At 42.2% G+C, this 23,538-nt stretch overlaps 1 protein-coding gene across 1 annotated transcript in view; it reads left to right on the top strand.

The window, feature by feature from the left end:
* LOC120049455 (arf-GAP with Rho-GAP domain, ANK repeat and PH domain-containing protein 2-like) overlaps positions 1 to 23,538 on the top strand; it is a 107,719-nt gene that overhangs the window by 68,251 nt on the left and 15,930 nt on the right. Inside the window, exons 11-15 of the mRNA XM_038995720.1 lie at positions 5,531 to 5,608; positions 11,041 to 11,115; positions 12,042 to 12,159; positions 21,576 to 21,704; positions 22,414 to 22,553. Coding sequence (XP_038851648.1) covers positions 5,531 to 5,608; positions 11,041 to 11,115; positions 12,042 to 12,159; positions 21,576 to 21,704; positions 22,414 to 22,553 — 540 coding nt within the window. The remainder of the gene's footprint in view (positions 1 to 5,530; positions 5,609 to 11,040; positions 11,116 to 12,041; positions 12,160 to 21,575; positions 21,705 to 22,413; positions 22,554 to 23,538) is intronic.

Raw genomic sequence — 23,538 nt, 5'->3', positions numbered from 1 at the left:
TTGGCGCAATTATTAGAAAATGGAAGAAGTTCAAGATGACGGTCAATCAACCTCGGTCTGGGGCTCCATGCAAGATCTCACCTCGTGGGGCATCAATGATCATGAGGAAGGTGAGGGATCAGCCCAGAACTACACGGCAGGACCTGGTCAATGACCTGAAGAGAGCTGGGACCACAGTCTCAAAGAAACCATTAGTAACACCCTACGCCGTCATGGATTAAAATCCTGCAGCGCACGCAAGGTCCCCCTGCTCAAGCCAGCGCATGTAAAGGCACGTCTGAAGTTTGCCAATGACCATCTGGATGATCCAGAGGAGGAATGGGAGAAGGTCATGTGGTCTGATGAGACAAAATAGAGCTTTTTGGTCTAAACTCCACTCGCCGTGTTTGGAGGAAGAAGAAGGATGAGTACAACCCCAAGAACACCATCCCAACCGTGAAGCATGGAGGTGGAAACATCATTCTTTGGGGATGCTTTTCTGCAAAGGGGACAGGACGACTGCACCGTATTGAGGGGAGGATGGATGGGGCCATGTATCGCAAGATCTTGGCCAACAACCTCCTTCCCTCAGTAAGAGCATTGAAGATGGGTCGTGGCTGGGTCTTCCAGCATGACAGCGACCCGAAACACACAGCCAGGGCAACTAAGGAGTGGCTCCGTAAGAAGCATCTCAAGGTCCTGGAGTGGCCTAGCCAGTCTCCAGACCTGAACCCAATAGATAATCTTTGGAGGGAGCTGAAAGTCCGTATTGCCCAGTGACAGCCCCGAAACCTGAAGGATCTGGAGAAGGTCTGTATGGAGGAGTGGGCCAAAATCCCTGCTGCAGTGTGTGCAATCCTGGACACGTAAAACCATAAACAAAATGGCGGACGGAAGACAGGGTGGTGCGGCAGGTGCCGCTTCTCATTCGAATGCTGTAATTTTATCTAAACCATCAGGTGTACGCCGACCCCAGCTAAGTAACTCATGCAAAGAGTTAAAGCGCAATTATGTGTTTTATCTCCAGTACTCTGCCATGATTGTCAGTTATGTAGCTGCTCTACTGATAATCTCAGTGCGTCCTTGCTGGGATGACACAATCAGTCTACTACCGGAGAATATTAACACCAAACACATTGGTTCACCGCTCCACGGGAGCGGACAGTACACAGCATACCATAATGTTCTGAATAATGGCCAAGTCTACCTCGCTCCTTATTCTACTGAACCGCTTAGGCGCAACAAACACAAGTCCAACATTTATCGGAAACTTTTAAACTACCTGTTCACTACCCTCCTGCTCTCCGGGGATGTGCAACTCAATCCTGGGCCCAACATCACCGAGCCAGCGATACGCACCGGAGTGGAAAGCGGTGGATGGCCTCGTCCACTGATCGTCGCCGCTGTGGAAGTGGGTGAGTGCTATGGTCCTATGGTTTCTCTCGGCTCACCCGGCTCCAGGATAGATTTTGACTCTTCAAACATACCAAAGTCGCTATATGCGATCCCTGACTCTGCTTCTGGTACGCAAGCTGTTTTAATTAGTTCACCGCATCCAGTGCAGGCGGGAGGGATTGTTAATTGCGCTACCGAGCTGCCCCTAATCAAAACGAAACAAAACGGCCTAAACCCAGCCGTCAGAAAACACAGAATTTAACTTTTTTCAATGTGTCAATCACTCTCGAGTCATCTGGGACCCACGAGCTAAGCCCAAGGGACTACTAGGGGGGCACTTGAACATTCGTAGTGTCATTCCAAAAAGTGATCAAATTCAACATCTACTCACAGACTCCAACCTTGACTTTCTCTGCCTCTCAGAGACATGGCTCCATAAAAACTCTCCATCTGCTGCTTTGATTGTGCCTGGCTACAATGTTTTCAGGAGAGACAGGACTGAAGGAAGAGGAGGGGGTGTGATGATTTACATTAAAGAACATATCCGATGTAAACAAATTGAGTGGTCATGTGATAATGAACTAGAATGTATTGGCCTGAACATTACACTGTCTCCCCAAATGTCTTTTACCCTCATTGGAATGTATAGGCCACCTTCCACCAAAAGTGTGTTTTTTGATCAGTTTAATAACATGCTTAGGGAATGTGATTTTGGGAAAGAGGTCATCTTAATGGGAGATTTTAACATTAATTATGAAGACAAGTGTTGTAGGAAAACCCTCAAACGGATCACTAATACCTTTGACCTTACACAGCTAGTTAAAGGGCCAACCAGGGTGACTTGTTGCTCTAAAACACAGATTGATTTGGTGTTCAGTAATAAACCAGAGAGAGTGACTAAATCATTCAATATGGTTACTGGGCTATCTGATCATAATCTGACACTTATAGCCAGAAAGCTGTCTAAGAGCAGGTTTAACCTCTCTACTGTTAGAAAGCCAGATCAACTAAGAATACCTAAGAGTGAATTAAGCTATTTTGAAAACGCAATTAAGGGAATTAACTGGAATGATCTCTTGTCCTATGCAGACGTGGAAGCTGATAGTCAAGTTTTTCTATCCACAATCCAGACTACATTAAATGGTTTCCTAAAGAAAATCAAATCCAAACCTGGCCAAAAGAGCACTCTTCCTTGGCTAAATGGAGAAATCTGGAAATTGATGAGAGAACGAGATTATTATCTAAAAATAGCCCTAAGATCCAAATTAGAGCATGACAGACGTAGGTTTACCATGTTGAGAAATAAGGTGATGAAAGAAATCAGACAGGCCAAGGCAAACTTTTTTATTAACATAATTGGTGAAGCAAAGGGAAATTCTAAACTGATCTGGGAGAATCTAAAAAAGTTAACAGGGAAAGACCATAGTAACACTACAAAAAGTCTAGAAATCATGGTGAATAACAATCTAACACAGGATGCAGTCGAAATAGCAATAGCCTTCAATTCCTACTTTATTGACTCTGTCAGGGTACTGACACAGAACCCCTCCACTGGTTTCTTGGGCTCAGTGCTAGTAAATGATGCTCAACCTGTCTTCATCATAAGGGAGGTTTCTTGGGCTCAGTGCTAGTAAATGATGCTCAACCTGTCTTCATCATAAGGGAGGTTTCTGAGTCAAAGGTGGACAAGGTGATTAGCTCACTAAAGAACTCTAAAGCCAAAGATGTGTTTGGGATGGACTCTACCTTTCTTAAAAACTACAAAGAGTCACTCATTGGCCCCATTACTAAGGTCACCAACACATCTATTGGTCTCGGGGTGTTTCCAAGGGTATGGAAGTCGGCCATAATAACGGCCATCTTTAAATCAGGCGACCCTGCTGACGTGAGTAACTACAGGCCCATTAGTATACTACCTGTGGTGTCAAAGGTTGTTGAAAAGTGTGTAGCAGAACAACTGATTGCCCACCTCAACAACAGCCCCTTCACATTACATTCCATGCAGTTTGGCTTCAGAGCGAAACACTCCACAGAAACGGCCAACTGCTTTCTTCTGGAAAATGTGAAGTCCAAGATGGACAAAGGGGGCGTTGTTGGGGCTGTGTTTCTGGACCTAAGGAAGGCTTTTGATACTGTTAACCATGAGATTCTCATCACAAAATTGTCCAAGTTCAACTTTTCCCCCGATGCCTTGAGATGGATGAAATCATACCTTGAAGGCAGAACTCAGTGTGTCAGAGTGAGCAATGAGCTGTCGCCCACTCTTAGCTATGATGTGGGTGTGCCCCAAGGGTCAATACTGGGGCCCCTCCTGTTCAGCCTGTACATTAATGATCTGCCTTCTGTCTGTACTGGGTCTGAAGTTCAAATGTATGCAGATGATACAGTGATATATGTGCATGCAAAGAGCAAACAACAAGCTGCACAAGAACTCACTACTGTAATGGTCCAGGTTACAAAGTGGCTCAGTGACTCGTGTTTGCATCTCAATGTGAAAAAAACTGTTTGCATGTTCTTCACAAAGAGGGCAACAGATGCTACTGAGCCAGATGTCTATGTGTCAGGGGAGAAGCTCCAGGTGGTATCTGATTTTAAGTACCTTGGCATCATACTTGATTCCAACCTCTCTTTTAAAAAGCATGTGAAAAAGGTAATTCAAATAACCAAATTCAACCTAGCTAATTTCCGATTTATACGAAATTGTTTGACTACAGAGGTAGCAAAACTGTACTTCAAATCTATGATACTCCCCCACTTAACATACTGCTTGACTAGTTGGGCCCAAGCTTGCTGTACAACAGTAAGACCTATTCAGTCTGTCTACAAACAGGCTCTCAAAGTGCTTGATAGGAAGCCCAATAGCCATCATCACTGTCACATCCTCAGAAAGCATGAGCTCCTGAGTTGGGAAAATCTTGTGCAATACACTGATGCATGTCTTGTATTCAAGATTCTAAATGGCTTGGCTCCCCCTCCACTCAGTATTTTTGTTAAACAGAAAACCCAAACATATGGCAGCAGATCCACAAGGTCTGCCATGAGAGGTGACTGTGTAGTTCCCCTAAGGAAAAGCACCTTTAGTAAATCCGCTTTTTCTGTGAGAGCTTCCCATGTCTGGAATACACTGCCATCAGACACACATAACTGCACCACATATCACACTTTCACAAAATGCTTGAAGACATGGCTAAAGGAAAATCAGATTTGTGAACATGGTCCCTAGCTGTGTGTTGCCGCTTTCCATGTCTGTCTGTAACTTGTGAGGTGTGGAAACACTTTGTTGCTTTTATGAATTTTGTCTTGCTGCTTTTTGTTCTATGTTGCTCTGCCTGTATGCTACGTCTTGCTTGTCCTATGTTGCTATGTCTGTATGCTATGTCTTGTTCTATGTTGCTATTGTCTATATTGTAATTGTTTTTAATAACCTGCCCAGGGACTGCGGTTGAAAATTAGCCGGCTGGCTAAAACCGGCACTTTTACTGAAACGTTGATTAATGTGCACTGTCCCTGTAAAAATAAAATAAACTCAAAACTCAAGAACTACAGGAAACGTATGATCTCTGTAATTGCAAACAAAGGTTTCTGTACCAAATATTAAGTTCTGCTTTTCTAATGTATCAAATACGTATGTCATACAATAAAATGCAAATGAATTACTTAAAAATCAGAACATGTGATTTTCTGGATTTTTGTTTTAGATTCCGTCTCTCAGTTGAAGTGTACCTATGATAAAAATGACAGAACTCTACATGCTTTGTAAGTAGGAAAACCTGCAAAATCGGCAGTGTATCAAATACTTGTTCTCCCCACTGTATATGTCCTCTTATTTATTTTATTTTTTATTTTTTATTAAACCTTTATTTAACTAGGCAAGTCAGTTAAGAACAAATTCTTCTTTACAATGACGGCCTAGGAACAGTGGGTTAACTGCCTTGTTCAGGGGCAGAACGACAGATTTTTACCTTGTCAGCTCGGGGATATCGATCTAGCAACCCTTCGGTTACTGGCCCAACGCTCCAACCACTAGGGTAACACAGATATTATGTACAGAATATCTGTGTTTCTTCATGTGAATGGGCAGGGTTGATGTATTTACCTGTGTGTGTGGTGTGTGGTGTGTGGTGTGTGTGTGTGTGTGTGTGTGTGTATTACCCAGGTCAACGAGGACCAACTCAAGCAGATGGAGAGTGAGAACAGTTTCATCACACGATGGAACGACAAGAAAGACACCACAGTAAGTCAACCTGTTTAGCTTCACTGACAAACACAATCAGACCTCTGGACCGCTTTGTGTGTGTGTGTGTGTTAGCTGAGCTCTAAGGTCGGAAATGCATTTTAACTGTCTTCCTGTTATGTAATGATTGAGGGAGGGAGGGTGTTGTTTGGACGGAGTCAGAGGGCAATGAGAGGGTTTGTATGCCTGTTCACCTTAATAACTGTCTGCTAATTTATGCCTGGACGCATGCGCTGCAGGAAACCATTTGTTCAGATAACCTGGAAAACAAATTAATCTTCAAACCTTATGCTGCCTGCTGACGTTGAAGTGTTTGAACAAAGTGTTGAAAGTGGTTGTTTTTTTCCCCCCCTCCTTAAGTTGGTTTCCAGAGGCTGTCAGAATGAATCTGGCCAATTGAACTAAAAGGTTAACGCTATTGTGGGAAAATTGCCCCCCGAAAAACGCAAGAGAGCTAGACAAATGTCTCATGTACTAAAAGTGGAGGGTTTTAGTAACCTGGTAACATGATTGAGAGACCAGGGGAAAGAGGAAAATAGACGTGTCATATTCAATTTAAAGCTTTTAGGAAAGACTGGCTCTCTCAGGGAGGGCGAGGAAGTTAAGGCTAGCTCTAACATGTGGTGGTGTTCATTGTTAGTGGCTTGCTGTGCAGCAGCGTGATTAGCCTAGTGCCTAGCCTAGCACCTGTTAGCTCAGGCTGTTGGGTTAGCTCTTAGAGTGGAAGGTACACACACAAACACACCCACTAGGATTGAGCGCTGTCCTTTTTCTTCCCCCTCCCCCTCTTTTCTTTCCGTTATTTTCTCCTCGACTTCATGCGTCAGAAAGCACTTTAAGTTCGAGTGAGGGCGCCAGCAAAACAACCCTCTTTGTTTTCTTTCCTCCCTCGTTCTCTCGTCTCTGGCTGAGTTAACTCGATAAAGGTGGGCAGACATATTTTTACTGGCAATTTGACTGGTGAACTCATGGCTACACTCCCAATGGCTGCCTGGTATTCTGATGCAATAATTGCCATGGTATTTTGGAATGTTCTATCAACTGAGGCTGGGTTGCCATGGTAATGTAGAATGTTCATTCAACTGAGGCTGGATTGCCATGGTAATGTAGAATGTTCATTCAACTGAGGCTGGATTGCCATGGTAATGTAGAATGTTCATTCAACTGAGACTGGATTGCCATGGTAATGTAGAATGTTCATTCAACTGAGGCTGGATTGCCATGGTATTGTAGAATGTTCTACCAACTGAGGCTGGATTGCCATGGTAATGTAGAATGTTCATTCAACTGAGGTTGGATTGCCATGGTAATGTAGAATGTTCACTCAAATGGTTCTAACTGATGTGGCTCATAAAAATTGTTGACTCAACAAATCACAGCACACCTGCTTTTACTTCCTGGCATCGGTACACTCAAAATGTCTGCCAGTCCACCCATTTTGTTATCATTCACTTGAAACACCCTTTCTATCCATTCTTACTTCTATGGCTAAACTCTGCCTATTCATTATGATACACTGTACATTTACATTTGGCATTTTAATCATTTAGCAGATGCTCTTACGCAGAGCGACTTACAGTAACAAGTACATATATCTCCATACTTTTTTGTACTGTTCCTCTGTGGGAATCAAACCCACAACCCTGGTGTTGCAAGCACCATGCTCTACCAACTGAGCCACATGGGACCTGTGTGCTTATCCTTCACTTCAATCTACTGTGACCTTCCCGATTCCTGTGGAGAGGAAGGAATAAGAACCACGATGCATAGAAACACCTCTAAACCTTTCTCTTCCTCTCTCGTTTCCACAGCTGAGAGTGATTGTTGTCAAGACAAACTGAAGTGTGCTTTCACAACGTGCTAGCGGAATGGAACTGACCTTGCATGGAGATGCATTATTTTTCAATGAACACATGGAGCCCAGAGTTGATTATCCCTTTCATATCATCTATATAATTTAACACATTTGCCACTAGATATGTGTTCATTTGTCGGTAGAAATGTGTTCAACATCCACAGAAGTAGCTAGCGGAAACTTCTGGAAGATTGCCCATTATTTAGTTTTTCTGGGGACCCAGAAAACGGAGGCAGTGGAAGAACCTATTCAAGCAAGTAAATATATTTTGATAATGATCAAAAACTATGTATTATTAGCAAGCTTTCCACAGAAACATAGTTTGCAGGCTAACTCCAATGTGTTGCTCTCGTAATGTTAGCTGGCTAACTTTACATACTGTATAGCTAGCAATGTAAATAAAATATCACCAGCTTGCTAACTTCATATTAGCTGGTTAGTTATCTTGATATATTTATCATTGTAACTCCAAATGCATTTGTATATAGGTAGCTAACTAACAGCAATGGAAGAGTGTGAAAGGATTAGCTAATGTTAGCACTTCCAGCTGTCAGAGAATGGAGAGTAGGCTACTCTGAATAGGGGGGATATACATGTTTACTTAGTTCACCTTTATTTACATTTGTGGGAGTACATTATGAAACTATTATCCAGGTCCAGTTCCTAGCGAGGAAAAACTGAGGACAGAGAGATATAGCAACATAATATTCAGGGCTGTCTAATTTGATTATAATGAAGCCTGTTTCTTTTGTGATGTTGTCTGTCCTGTCTGCAGAAGTCCGAATGAATGTCCCGAGAGAAAAAGGGTACATCCTTGTATACCATGGAATATGTATACCTAGCGATGTTAGCACCTTTTGTAAACCTAAATACAGTTTAAAAGTCACACACAATGTATAATCCTATTACGACTGGAGCAGACCAACCCTGCTGGGTGGTGCACGCTTCTGTTCCATCCCAGCACTAACACACCTGATTCAATGTATCAAACCTAATTAGTTAATAATCAATGATGATATTAATGGGCTGGAACAGACGTCTTCTTAATCAGTAGATCAGGGATCAGTGGAGCGATGGTGTACATTTCTGGTATGGACTTATTTTATTATACCTGAAGCGATATTTTAGTAAAAAAAATTCTAACCTTTACATATGAGTTAGCTTACTTGTAGACTTTGGAATTATATGAAATAGTAATGTATTTGAAGTTAAGTGTTTAAACTTGTTTTAATTGTTAACTTAACTATTATTTAGGATGAACTAGTGTTGATGTTGATTAATAATCATGTCATGATCCTGCAATAAAGAGAGGAAGGGAATATGTCTCTAATTTGTCTGTGTTTCTGTGTTGTATTATTAGATTATTACTATTTTGTCAACATGTCAGCCATGTGAACCCATTTTGCAGCTGATAATGGCATGTAATGCCAATGCTGTCATAGGCCTACAGTTTTTTTGGGGGTGGAGAACATATAGCTGAACAATATGTAAACAATGTGTGTGAGTTAAGCTTGTCTCTGCTTCAGATGCTCATTGTCAAGGGGTGCATTGCAAATGCCCATAAGACTAATGCCATCATACTGTAGGCCAGTGGATCCCAACTCCGGTCCTCAAGTACCCCCAACAGCACAGTTGGATTGTAGCCCCGGACAAACACACTTTTGTCTGGATTCAACTTGTCAACTAATCATCAGGCCCCAAATAATGAATTGGGTATGTTTGTCCGGGGCTACAACACAAATGTGTGCTGTTAGGGTACTCAAGGACCGGATTATACGGCTTTTAGCCAATCAGCATTCATCATTATATTATTAGAAATTATAAACTGGTGGTTCTAGCCCTGAATGCTGATTGGCTGACACTCGTGGTATATCAGACCCTATACCACGGGTATGACCAAAACAATATATTTTTACTGTTCAAATTACGTTGCTAACCAGTTTATAATATGTAAGGCACCTCAGGGGTTTGTGGTGTACTGTATGGCCAATAAACCATGGCGATTGGCTCTATCCAGGCACTCCGTGCTGCATAACCAGTTCGTGACAGCATTAAGGCATCTCAGGGGTTTGTGGTATATGGCCAATATACCATGGTGAATGGCCGTATCCAGGTACTCCGTGTTGCGTCGTGCCTAAGAACAGCCCTTAGACATGGTGTATTGGCCTTATACCACACCCCCTCTGGCCTTATTATTCTCTACTTCCTGTTCTCCCCTTCTCCATCCCTCTGTCATTCCCTGCACCAGCTTCCACCATCTCTTCTTCAGTGTTTGTCTCCTCTTTCCTCTCCTTAGTTCTGCTAATGGAACAGCTCTTTGTCTGTGAGCTGTAATCTCTTCCGGTGTGGAACACATGCACGCACTCATACGCACGCACGCACACAGAAACACACACACACACACACACACACACACACACACACACACACACACACACACACACACACACACACACACACACACAGGACTCTACCTGTTATAATGACGACATGTCATAGGCCAACTTATTATTTTTCCTGTGCAGCCCGGCCATTGTCATGGCATTTGTCTTTCCCAAGACCTCTCCGTCAAGTATGACGTTCATGCCACAACTTCTCACATTCCGCTTGTTTACAATATTTTCTCTCTGGCTTACTGTTGTTGAAGACATCATACGTTGTTTAGTTCAAAGTTGAGAAGAAATGTTTCCTAGGATGGCAGACTTTTCACTTTTGTCTCAGAAGTTGGTTTGCTCATGATAACCCGATCTTAAAAAGTTGTTTTTTGTTGTGAAGTGAGAGAACAGAGGACAAGAACAGAGACATAATGTATATGACTCTTGATGCAATGTCACTTTGTGTCCAATGTCACTTTGTGTCCAATGGCCTGGCCTCTCTGCTGTTGTATTACAATGCCGGAGCAAGGTTGAAGGGAAATTAAGAGAAGTGTCAGCTGTGATAGTCTGCAGGTTCCCAAGGACTTCTCCAAAGCCTCTTGCGTATGTTTAAGAATCTCTGTATGTGGCCGATTACACTATGTTACCTTAATGGTATAGAACAGACTGGATTCTCACAGATTGAAAAATACATTTGTCCCAGTGTTAAATCTAAAATAATATCAAAATCCTAAGAGGAGTATCATTACTTGATCTACATGCTTCAGATTTCCACACAGACATTCCATTGACTCCAAACGACCAATCAAAGGTCAGAGTTAGCTCAAGTTAGTATTCATCCCTGATTGAGAGACTGAACACTTGATTGGGATATTATAAAGTTTGGCAGAAATGTTGACTACATTTGAAGCCCTTACCCCCCCCTTTCCACCTCTCTGACTTCCTCTGGCTTGCTTCCCTCATTCTGCCAAAACATCGCATCAATTAAAAGCACTATATTTAGTTTTGCCTGTAGCTCAGAATACGACCTCTACCACTCTCCTCAAATCGTGTAATGCTTCCCTTGGTTCCCTCTGTTTAGGCTCAGGCCACACCGAGGTGGGAATTCAGAACAAAAGCCAATTAATCCGAATGTTGTGTTTTTTTTATTTCTCCTCTGTTTCTCGCTCTCTTTCTCTCCCTCTTTCTCTCCTTCTATTTAGTTCTCTCCGGCCGGGGACTTGATCTTTGAGGTGTACCTGGAGAGGAGGGAGCCGGAGAACTGCTGCTTAATCAAGGTAAAGGTGTGTGTGTGTGTGTGTGTGTGTGTGTGTGTGTGTGTGTGTGTGTGTGTGTGTGTGTGTGCGTGTGTGCGTGTGTGTGTGTGTGTGCGTGTGTGTGTGTAAAGGGTGAGAAAGAGGGGGAGTGTATAAGTTGGAGGGAGAGAGCAAGGGATAAAGGGAGTAGAAGGAAAGGAGGTGGAGGGGTGTGTAATGGGGTCTGGGGGAGTTAGAGGTACAGAGCAAGGGATAGATGGAATAGAGAGAGAGAGGGAGTGGAGAAGTGGCGGGCGTGATAGAATAGGGCCGAGACGTTGGTGGTTAAACCTGATGGGATTACTGCCACCGAAATAAATCAAAAGCGAGCTAATCAAAGACACTTCTGATATAATTGTTTGAGTAATTGCGTTTAATCAGAGGCAGTGGTAAGCTGCAGGTAATGGATTTATTTTGCAGGTGTGGAACAGCAGTGGGTTGGAAAAGGGGGGGGGGGGTAAGAGTGGACTGTTTTACGACTCACTGCGACATTAACAGTTATTTTCTTCTCTCTTGCGTCGTGCTTGTTCTTTACTTTCTGTTCACCTCTACACTATGATTACAGAATAGTTTCTGTGCAGACTCTTTCACAAACAGAGGTAGAGTTTTGTGTTCTCCATTTCCAGACTGCAAGTGAGGGAAAATCTTTGACCGTGATACAAATGCCCAACCTTTCCTCCAGTCCCTAATTATCTGATGTGGATAGCTAACAAGCAGGGCTGCAGCCGTTCTATTTAAATGTATTCAATTCAGCAAGTTAATGGACCTTCCATTTTAAGATTGTACTGTGATTTCAGTTCACTTCCTGGGTGAATTTAAATGGACTGCAATGGAAATTAACCCAGTCCCGCTAAGATGTGATTGTTTCCTCTCCTCTCTCTAACATCTTTGTGGTTGTGTTGTGGTAGTTGTCTCCTACCATGAGGTCAGACGAGCTGGCAGAGTCCACGCTGGTTACGAGGAACGTGGTCACGAACCCGGTCGACCTCTGGACCACGTTCGAGGTCATTGAGAACGGAGAACTGGGTATGTGACAACAAAGAGATGATCAACTGGTCATTAAGGCTACATAGAAGCTGTGGAGACAGCATTTCTTTCATGTCTCCAGAGGGAAGGTTTCTGAAGTCAGAAAAACATGGGGTTTCACGAATAGCGAAGGTTAGATAAATGAAATATGTAAATATGTAGACAGTGCTGTAAATAATATCGGGAAGAAGGGAAATAACTTCGCTTATTCCCTCTCGACATTTTTTCAAACTTTTCAAATCAAATCAAATTGTATTTGTCACATACACATGGTTAGCAGATGTTAATATGAGTGCAGTGAAATGCTTGTGCTTCTGGTTCCGACCATGTAGTAATATCTAACAAGTAATCTAACAGTTCCCCAACAACTACCTAATACACACATTTAAAGGGGGTGAATGAGAATATGTATGTATGTATGTATAAATATATGGATGAGTGATGGCCGAGCGGCATAGGCAAGGTGCAGTAGATGGTATGAAATAGATGGTAATGTTAGATATGTAAACATGATTAAAGTGGTATTATTTAAAGTGACTTGTGATCCATTTGTTAAAGTGGCCAGTGATTGGGTCTCAATGTAGGCAGCAGCCTCTCTGAGTTAGTGATGGCTGTTTAGCAGTGTGATGGCCTTGAGATAGAAACTGTTTTTCAGTCTCTCGGTCCCAGCTTTGATGCACCTGTACTGACCTCGCCTTCTGGATGGTAGCGGGGTGAACAGGCAGTGGCTCGGGTGGTTGTTGTCCTTGATGATCTTTTTGACCTTTCTGTGACATCGGGTGGTGTAGGTGTCCTGGAGGGCAGGTAGTTTGCCCCCAGTGATGTGTTGTGCAGACCGCACCACCCTTTGGAGAGCCTTGCGGTTGACGGCGGTGCAGTTGCCGTACCAGGTTCTGATACAGCCCGACAGGATGCTTTCGATTGTGGATCTGTAAAAGTTAGTCAAGGTTTTGGGTGACAAGCCAAATTTCTTCAGCCTCCTGAGGTTGAAGAGGCGCTGTTATGCCACACATTTCAGTTTGTCGTTGATGTGTACACCGAGGAACTTAAAAATTTCCACTTTCTCCACTGCTGTCCCTTCGATGTGGATCATCTACTTAGTTTTGTTGACGTTGAGTGAGAGGTTGTTTGCCTGACACCACACTCCGAGTGCCCTCACCTCCTCCCTGTAGGCTGTCTCGTCGTTGTAGGTAATTAAGCCCGCTACTGTTGTGCCTTCTGCAAACTTGATGATTGAGTTGGAGGCGTGCATGGCCCCGCAGTCGTGGTTGAAAAGGGAGTGTAGGAGGGGGCTGAGCACGCGCCCTTGTGGGTCCCCAGTGTTGAGGAACAGCGAGGTCGAGATGTTGTTTCCTACCTTCACCACCTGGGGGTGACCCGTCAGAAAGTCCAGGACCCAATTGCACAGGGTGGGGTTGAAGCCCAGGGCTTCCAGCATTCTTACAGTGGTTCCTCCTTTAAAAGTTGCGAGCTTACAGCGCTGGACTTAGAGGTACCCAGCGTCACGGCTTCATTGCTCCAGACCACCACAAGGGAGAGTTAGAGCACTCATTATGCATTTGAGTCCCAAGGTTTTTATTTGACCAATCATATCGAATGGTTCCAATGACGAATTTCACACGGGCCACCCATCCCCGATGACTTCAGCAAAGATGGCTGACAAAACATTACGGGGAAGCAAATGTATGTAGTTATAACGTCATAACGAGTCAAGCAAAAAAAATACAATTGTGGAGGAATATGTTAGTTAATGTAGAGACAAACGATTGTGAATTCTTTTTGTCATAAAGTTAATTTACGAAAATCGCTATTTAGCAAGTTTTTTTTCACCCATATCCAATACCAGGTGTATCAAACCCATGCATTATAGCAAGCAGGGAGCAGGTTTCGAACCCTGAACATTCTTGCCCAAAGTCCAGCACGCTAACGACTGTGCCCAAATGTATTAATTGGGGTTGGTGCCGATTGTGGCTAAAAACACTTTGTCAATTGGAATTTTTTAACGTGGGAAGGGGGAAAATCACGATTATTAGTTTTTCACAAGCATAGCTGGATGAGCTATTAGCTGAACAATATACTATTCAACCTTTACTAAAGAATTGTCTAATAGCCGAGCTACAGTTGAAGTTGGAAGTTTACATACACTTAGGTTGGAGTCATTAAAACTTGTTTTTCAACCACTCCACAAATTTCTTGTTAACAAACTATAGTTTTGGCAAGTCAGTTAGGACATCTACTTTGTGCATGACACAAGTCATTTTTTCAACAATTGTTTACAGACAGATTATTTCACTTATACTGTATCACAATTCCAGTGGGTCAGAAGTATTCATACCGTAAGTTGACTGTGCCTTTAAACAGCTTGGAAAATTCCAGAAAATTATGTCATGGCTTTAGAAGCTTCTGATAGGCTAATTGACATAATTTGAGTCAATTGGAGGTATACCTGTGGATGTATTTCAAGGCTACCTTCAAACTCAGTGCCTCTTTGCTCGACATCATGGGAAAATCAAAATAAATCAGCCAAGACCTCAGGAAAAAAAAACTGTAAACCTCCACAAGTCTGGTTCATCCTTGGGAGCAATTTCCAAATGCCTGAAGGTACCACGTTCATAACTACATCAACATCTGCATTTTGAAGAAGTATTTTTTTGTCATTATTTTATTAACCAAATGTGTTTATTTGTTTATTAGGCTACTGTTCAGTCTACAATACATACTGTAGTTAACATGGGACTCTTTCAAAATGCAGATGTTGATGTAGTTATGGATCCATAACAAATTACTATGGGAATAAATATCACTGATTTACAGAAATATTGTAACAAAGTTGTCTAATGAAGGCAAACCATTTAGGATCCTCCAATCCTGTAGCCTACTCCCTACCGTCACATTGTACAGCGCCATATTTTCCATTCCATCCTAACGGAAACACTGAGGGTTTCGTTTTTCATTTTTCTCTGAATAGAAACACCATAATATTATCAAATTAATTAAGCCACATTTCTTAAAATCAATCCAATATAGTATGTTATTACAAAAAAGGTTTTAAATTCTCTGGTAATGCCAATACGGAATATGATCAAATTCTTCTCAAAGATGCCCTAGGGTGGTCAAACTAGCAATAACTTGCAGTAACAGAAAAATTGTCTGAGAATGAAATGATGTGCCACAGAATGCTGCGGCAGCATGCAAGGTGTGCCACCGTATGATGCAACTTTTAAAGGAGGAACCACTGTACATAGCTATTCTTCTAGTCCAGATGGGATAGGGCAGTGTGCAGTGTGATGGTGATTGCATCATCTGTGGACCTGTTAGGGCGGTGTGCAAACTGAAGTGGGTCTAGGGTGGCCTGTAAGGTGGAGGTGATATGATCCTTGACTAGTCTCTCAAATCCCTTCATGATGACAGAAGAGAGTACTACGGGGTGGTAGTCATTTAGTTCAGTTATATTTGACTTCTTGGGTACAGGAACAATGGTGGCCACCTTAAAGCATATGGGGACATTAAACTGGGAAAGGGAGAGATTGAATATGTCAGTAAACACACCAGCCAGCTTGTCTGCGCATGATCTGAATACGCGGCTAGGGATGCCGTCTGGGCCAGCAGCCTTGCGAGGGTTAACACGTTTAAATGTTTTACTCACGTCGGCCACGGAGAAGGAGAGGGGGGGGGGGGGGCAGTTCTTGTTAGCGGGCTGCGACGGTGGCACTGTATTATCCTCGCAGCGGGTAAAGAAGGTGTTTAGTTTGTCTGGAAGCGTGACGTCGTTGTCTGTGACATGGCTGGTTTCATTTTTGTAGTCCATGATTTCCTGTAGACCCTTCCACGTACGTCTCGTGTCTGAGACGTTGAATTGCAATTCCACTTTGTACCTGTACCAGCATTTCGCTTGTTTGATTGCCTTGCGGAGGGAATAACTACGCTGTTTATATTCAGCCATTTTCCCAGACCTCTTTCCATGGTTAATGCGGTGGTTTGCGCTTTCAGTTTTGCGCGAATGCTGCAATCTTTCCACGGTTTCTGGTTAGGGTAGGTTTTAATAGTCACAGTGGGTAAAACATCTCCAATGCACTTTCTTATAAATTCACTCACAGAGTCAACGTATTGGTTGATGTTATTCTCTGAGGCTGACTGGAACATATTCCAGTCCACGTGATCTAAACAATCTTGAAGCGCGGATTCCGATTGGTCAGACCAGCGTTGAATGGTTCTAGTCACTGGTACATCCTATTTGAGTTCCTGCCTATAAGACAGTAGGAGCAAGATGGCGTCGTGGTCGGATTTGTCGAAGGGAGTTAGAGTAGCAGTGGTCGAGTGTATTACCCCTACATGTACTGCAATCAATATGCTGATAGAATTTAGGTAACCTTGTTCTCAAAACAGGTAAAATAAATGCAGCCTCAGGTTATATGGTTTCCAGTTTACATAGAGTCCTGTGAAGTTCCTTTAGTGCCATCTTGGTGTCTGCTTGAGGGGGAATGTATACAGCTGTGACGATAACTAACGAGAATTATCTTGGAAGGTAATATGGCAGGCATTTGATTATGAGGAATTCTAGGTTGGGTGAGCAGAAGGACTTGAGTTCCTGTATGTTGTTATGATACACCATGAGTCTTTAATCATGAAGCATACACCCCTGCCCTCCCTCTTCCCAGAGAGATGTTTATCTCTGTCGGCACGATGCATGGAGAAGCATCTCTTCCCGAGAGAGCCATGTTTTCGTGAAACAGAGAATGTTACAATCTCTGATGTCTCTCTGGGAGGCAACTCTTGCTCGAATTTCGTCTACCTTTTTGTCAAGAGACTGGACATTGGCGAGTAGTATACTCGGGAGCGGTGGGCGATCTGCACGTCTACAGAGCCTGATCAGGAGGCCGCTCCGTCTGCCCCTTCAGCGGCGCCGTTGTTTTGGGTCGGCTTCTGGGATTAGATCCATTGTCCTGGGTGGTGGTCCAAACAGAGCATCCGTTTCGGGAAAGTCGTGTTCCTGGTCATAATGTTGGCGTTGCTCTTATATCCAATAGTTCTCCCCGGCTGTATGTAATACGCCTTATGATTTCCTGGGGTAACAATGTAAGAAATAATACATAAAAAAAAAAAATACTGGATAGATTCCTAAGGACTCGAAGCACGGCGATCATCTCTGTCGTCAAGGACTCGAAACGAGGCGATCATCTCTGTCGTCGCCATCTTTTCTCCTAACTGAACTGTCATCTGTTTGTACATCCAATTAGTAATGGATGTCACCTGTCTGTACATTGAATTAGAGATGGATGTCACCTGTCTGTACATTGAATTAGAGATGGATGTCACCTGTCTGTACATTGAATTAGAGATGGATGTCACCTGTCTGTACATTGAATTAGAGATGGATGTCACCTGTCTGTACATTGAATTAGAGATGGATGTCACCTGTCTGTACATTGAATTAGAGACGGATGTCACCTGTCTGTACATTGAATTAGAGATGGATGTCACCTGTCTGTACATTGAATTAGAGATGGATGTCACCTGTCTGTACATTGAATTAGAGATGGATGTCACCTGTCTGTACATTGAATTAGAGATGGATGTCACCTGTCTGCACATTGAATTAGAGATGGATGTCACGTGTCTGCACATTGAATTAGAGATGGATGTCACCTGTCTGTACATTGAATTAGAGATGGATGTCACCTGTCTGTACATTGAATTAGAGATGGATGTCACCTGTCTGTACATTGAATTAGAGATGGATGTCACCTGTCTGTACATTGAATTAGAGATGGATGTCACCTGTCTGTACATTGAATTAGAGATGGATGTCACCTGTCTGTACATTGAATTAGAGATGGATGTCACCTGTCTGTACATTGAATTAGAGATGGATGTCACCTGTCTCTACATTGAATTAGAGATGGATGTCACCTGTCTCTACATTGAATTAGAGATGGATGTCACCTGTCTGTACATTGAATTAGAGATGGATGTCACCTGTCTGTACATTGAATTAGAGATGGATGTCACCTGTCTGTACATTGAATTAGAGATGGATGTCACCTGTCTGTACATTGAATTAGAGATGGATGTCACCTGTCTGCACATTGAATTAGAGATGGATGTCACCTGTCTGCACATTGAATTAGAGATGGATGTCACCTGTCTGTACATTGAATTAGAGATGGATGTCACCTGTCTGTACATTGAATTAGAGATGGATGTCACCTGTCTGTACATTGAATTAGAGATGGATGTCACCTGTCTGTACATTGAATTAGAGATGGATGTCACCTGTCTGTACATTAAATTAGAGATGGATGTCACCTGTCTGTACATTGAATTAGAGATGGATGTCACCTGTCTGTACATTGAATTAGAGATGGATGTCACCTGTCTGTACATTGAATTAGAGATGGATGTCACCTGTCTGTACATTGAATTAGAGATGGATGTCACCTGTCTGTACATTGAATTAGAGATTGATGTCACCTGTCTGTACATTAAATTAGAGATGGATGTCACCTGTCTGTACATTGCATTAGTAATGGATGTCATCTGTCTGTACATTGAATTAGAGATGGATGTCACCTGTCTGTACATTGAATTAGAGATGGATGTCACCTGTCTGTACATTGAATTAGAGATGGATGTCACCTGTCTGTACATTGAATTAGAGATGGATGTCACCTGTCTGTATATCCAATTAGTGATAGATGGGTGTTTGACGGCCAGGACACTGTTTCAAAGGCTGTTCTCATTCGGTCACATTTTCCTCATCTCAAGGTATCATGATCAGAAGATTAGGCTGTTGAAGTATCTCAGTTATGAACTAGTGTATGTAGTAGTATCTCAGTAATCATGTAGTGTATGTAGTAATATCTCAGTTATGAACTAGTGTATGTAGTAATTTCTCAGTAATGAAGTAGTGTATGTAGTAATATCTCAGTAATCAACCAGTGTATGCAGTAATATCTCAGTAATGAACCGGTGTATGCAGTAATATCTCAGTAATGAACCGGTGTATGTAGTAATATCTCAGTAATGAAGTAGTGTATGCAGTAATATCTCAGTAATGAACCGGTATATGCAGTAATATCTCAGTAATGAAGTAGTGTATGCAGTAATATCTCAGTAATGAACCGGTGTATGTAGTAATATCTCAGTAATGAAGTAGTGTATGCAGTAATATCTCAGTAATCAGCCGGTGTATGTAGTAATATCTCAGTAATGAAGTAGTGTATGTAGTAATATCTCAGTAATCAACCAGTGTATGCAGTAATATCTCAGTAATGAACCGGTGTATGCAGTAATATCTCAGTAATGAAGTAGTGTATGCAGTAATATCTCAGTAATGAACCGGTGTATGTAGTAATATCTCAGTAATGAAGTAGTGTATGCAGTAATATCTCAGTAATCAGCCGGTGTATGTAGTAATATCTCAGTAATGAAGTAGTGTATGTAGTAATATCTCAGTAATCAACCAGTGTATGCAGTAATATCTCAGTAATGAACCGGTGTATGTAGTAATATCTCAGTGATGAACCGGTATATGCAGTAATATCTCAGTAATGAAGTAGTGTATGTAGTAATATCTCAGTAATGAACCGGTGTATGCAGTAATATCTCAGTAATGAAGTAGTGTATGTAGTAATATCTCAGTAATGAACCGGTGTATGCAGTAATATCTCAGTAATGAACCGGTGTATGCAGTAATATCTCAGTAATGAAGTAGTGTATGTAGTAATATCTCATTAATGAACCGGTGTATGTCGTACTATCTCAGTAATGAACCGGTGTATGTCGTACTATCTCAGTTATGAACCGGTGTATGCAGTAATATCTCAGTAATGAAGTAGTGTATGTCGTACTATCTCAGTTATGAACCGGTGTATGTAGTAATATCTCAGTAATCAACTGGTGTCCGTGGCTGTAGAAGTGAAGAGATCAGCTCAACATCATTCGGTTGATGATACTATGGTGATTCATTAATATCATCGTCGTCATATGTCATAAATTAGCCATTTCCCCTTTTCTTGAATCGCGAGTTGAGATTATTATTATACTGTAACACCTCTGCATTTAGTGTTAATGATGAATATTAATTAATGGGATTATAGTTCTAGTAGCCTTAACTGGCATTGCTGTGTACTTTTTTACCAGTTCACAGAGAGTTTGCGTGTTCCCCCCCTTTCAAAGTTACCTTGGTCAGGTTTTTTCCTTTGCAAAAATAATAATAATGTGGTACACGGGGAACATAGAGCATATTTGATGATGGTTCAACATTTTTCCCTGCTGGAGACAACAGATTTGCTATTGCGTTGGAACATCCCAGATCGCTTAGCTGTTCAAAAGCTGCTGTTGTGACACATTTTATGCTAATGACTGATAAAGGGGAAAGGGGAAGAAGTGGAAGTGTAAGATAATTACGCATTTTGATGGTTAACCGTAGATAAACAGTGTTATCGGTAGCGATTGGGGAAGCTAATATTTGGGGTGTGAGAATGAGTAACTAATTCCTTTCGCCTGAGTCTGCACAGATCCCCGAGCAAAGATAAGCTAATCTGTTCTAAATAAGTTACGCACCCGGGATTTTTTTTTGTTTCCCTCGGATATGAAAAACTATTAACAGGGTGTGCAGAGATTGATACAATACAGGGGGGCGGGGGGAGGTGGGTACACGTGATTTTAGCTGATGGTATGTACTGTTACCCTGCTCACACATCAAGCAGGGCGAGGATAATAGGCCTATTTTGCACTTGAGTGTGTTTTCTAATCATGTTCAGATTTGCAGAGGATAATTTAACTACACAATTATAAAAATCGGGGAGGAAAAACAACAACCTATTGATAATGGATTTTTCCTGATGGCGTTTTAGACAGTTATAGTTCCGTGATAATGAAGATTGTGCAATCGTTTTTTGAGAAAATGTACAGCTGAACCACATCGGTCAGGATTGTGTTGAAAACATTCTAAACTGCGAGGGTAATATTTTCAGATTTACAGACACAACCATAGACCTTAAATAGTCTTACACTTAGTTATAGATGAAAAACGGATTTGTTGTCTCTGTTACAAAATTGTAGACACAACACTCTGACTACCAGACACAACACACTGACTAATAGACACAACACACTGACTAGCAGACACAACACACTGAATAGCAGACACAACACAGTGACTAGCAGACACAACACACTGACTAGCAGACACAACACACTGACTACCAGACACAACACACTGACTTGCAGACACAACACACTGACTTGCAGACACAACATACTGACTACCAGACACAACACACTGACTACCACACACAACACAGTGACTTGTAGACACAACACACTGACTTGTAGACACAACACACTGACTCGCAGACACAACATACTGACTTGTAGACACAACACACTGATGTATTTTGTCTTTGTAACAGAACGCCCATTACACTACAAAGAGAAGGTTCTGGAGCAGGTGCTGGAGTGGAGCACTCTAGATGACCCCAGCTCCGCCTTCCTCGTCATCAAAAAGTTTGGAGAAGACAAAATGGCAGACACTCTCCCAGGTACAACATGCAGTTAGATGGATGATATCTGAAAGCACCATCATGCTCACAATATAGCTGAGAAGGTGTCAAAGCAGCTTTTGTACTCCAGCATTTCACACTGAAAATGGCACTGATTGAGCTAACAGGCGTCTGTTTCTATGAACACAGTTTCCTTATGGAGAGAATTTTCCACACAGATACACAATACTGTACTAAAGACCTCGATGGATGCTAAGAATGAAAGACTCTCTCTCTCTCACTCTTTCACTCTCTCACTCTTTCACTCTCTCTCTCTCTCCCTCTCTCTCTCTCTCTCTCAGCATCAGTCCTTTTATCCATTCCATAATTTCAGAACCAAATTATTAATTAATGTGTTATTAGATTAGTATAAGGAACAGTTTAGCAATACATTACAGATTGATTTATTGATGTTATGAATAGTAATTTCTCACCTCTTCCAGCCATTAGTGATATCTCTGTGCCTGTTAAAAAGGCTATTATTGAACATTGTTATAACAAGTAACCTTTTCTCATCACGATTTAACCTCAAAGCAAATGACCATTGATGCATGATACTCTACACCTACAGTATGTCATCAATAGACTCTTACAGCAAATCATACAATCGCAAACATGCATTCATAATTGTGATGAGTTTCTTCCATCTCTCATATTCCAAGGGGTGGGGAAGATCTGCTAATTGCATATTGTTGGATTTCACCTTCAGGCAGAAAGCAAAAACAGTTTATGAGAGGGGAACAGGTGAAGTTCAAGGATGGGTCCTCCAAGCTGCTTTCTGGACATAAATTCCAGGACAGATATGTCATCCTCCGAGATGACAAGCTGCTACTGTACAAAGAGATGAAAGTGAGTGGGCTCGTGTGTGTGTGTGTTGTATTTGCCTGTGCATTTTAATTTGTTTGGCAATTACATACTGTTTACAGCACGCACAAAATGAGGCGCTTTTCTGCTTTCAATTGTTCTCCTCATTCGCCGAAAGGAAAGCACCCCCCCATTTACCTTTTCATTTTGATATTAAAGGAACTGCAAACTGTCTCCATCCACACACACACACACACACACACACACACACACACACACACACACACACACACACATACTTCCCACCCCCACACACAGACACACACACACACACACACACACACACACACTTCCCACCCCCACACACAGACACACACACACTCAGACAGAGAAGTGTTCCAGTATGTGAAACCCCCCCCAGCTCCCTGGCTTTATGTTAGAACCAGGACACAGGACTGTACATGGTGTGTATGTGCAGGGGCAACAAGCCTCCCCTGAGGCCCCTCTCTTAGCTCCAGTCCAGATGTGGTTTGTAAAGGAGTGTGAAGACGAGTTAATAATGGATGGAGGTGGATGGAAGGAGAGATGAATGGGAGGTTGTTCTTTCCTTAATGATTGTAATATCAGGCTGCTTTGCAATGTGGCTTATTACCACGCGAAGAAGATTTCAATTAGCAGTGTAGCGGAAATTTTATTGATATTCTGAGAGGCGTTTCTTTTTTTGTGTGTGTGTGTGTGTGTGCGGCGATAAGCAAATGTTAAGTGTTGGATAGGTTGGTGTCAGGCAGAAGAGTAATGCCTAAGGCCCGGAATTGCCAGGGACCTCACGATACGATATCACAATACTTAGGTGCCGATACGATATGTATTGCTATTCGATACTGTGATTTTGTTGCGTGTCGATGTGCCAAACATATTGCTCACTACACAGTATGTCTGCTGCAGAGAGACGAGAGAAAGCATGAGGAAATGTGACCGACCGCTTCGATTCGGTCTTATGTAGCAACATTTGAAATTGTGTTTTTTTCAT

The sequence above is a fragment of the Salvelinus namaycush genome, chromosome 6 (assembly GCF_016432855.1).
Source record: "Salvelinus namaycush isolate Seneca chromosome 6, SaNama_1.0, whole genome shotgun sequence".
NCBI lineage: Eukaryota > Metazoa > Chordata > Actinopteri > Salmoniformes > Salmonidae > Salvelinus > Salvelinus namaycush.
The sequence above is the reverse complement of the archived record's forward strand: the minus strand, read 5'-3'. Positions and strand labels throughout refer to the sequence as shown.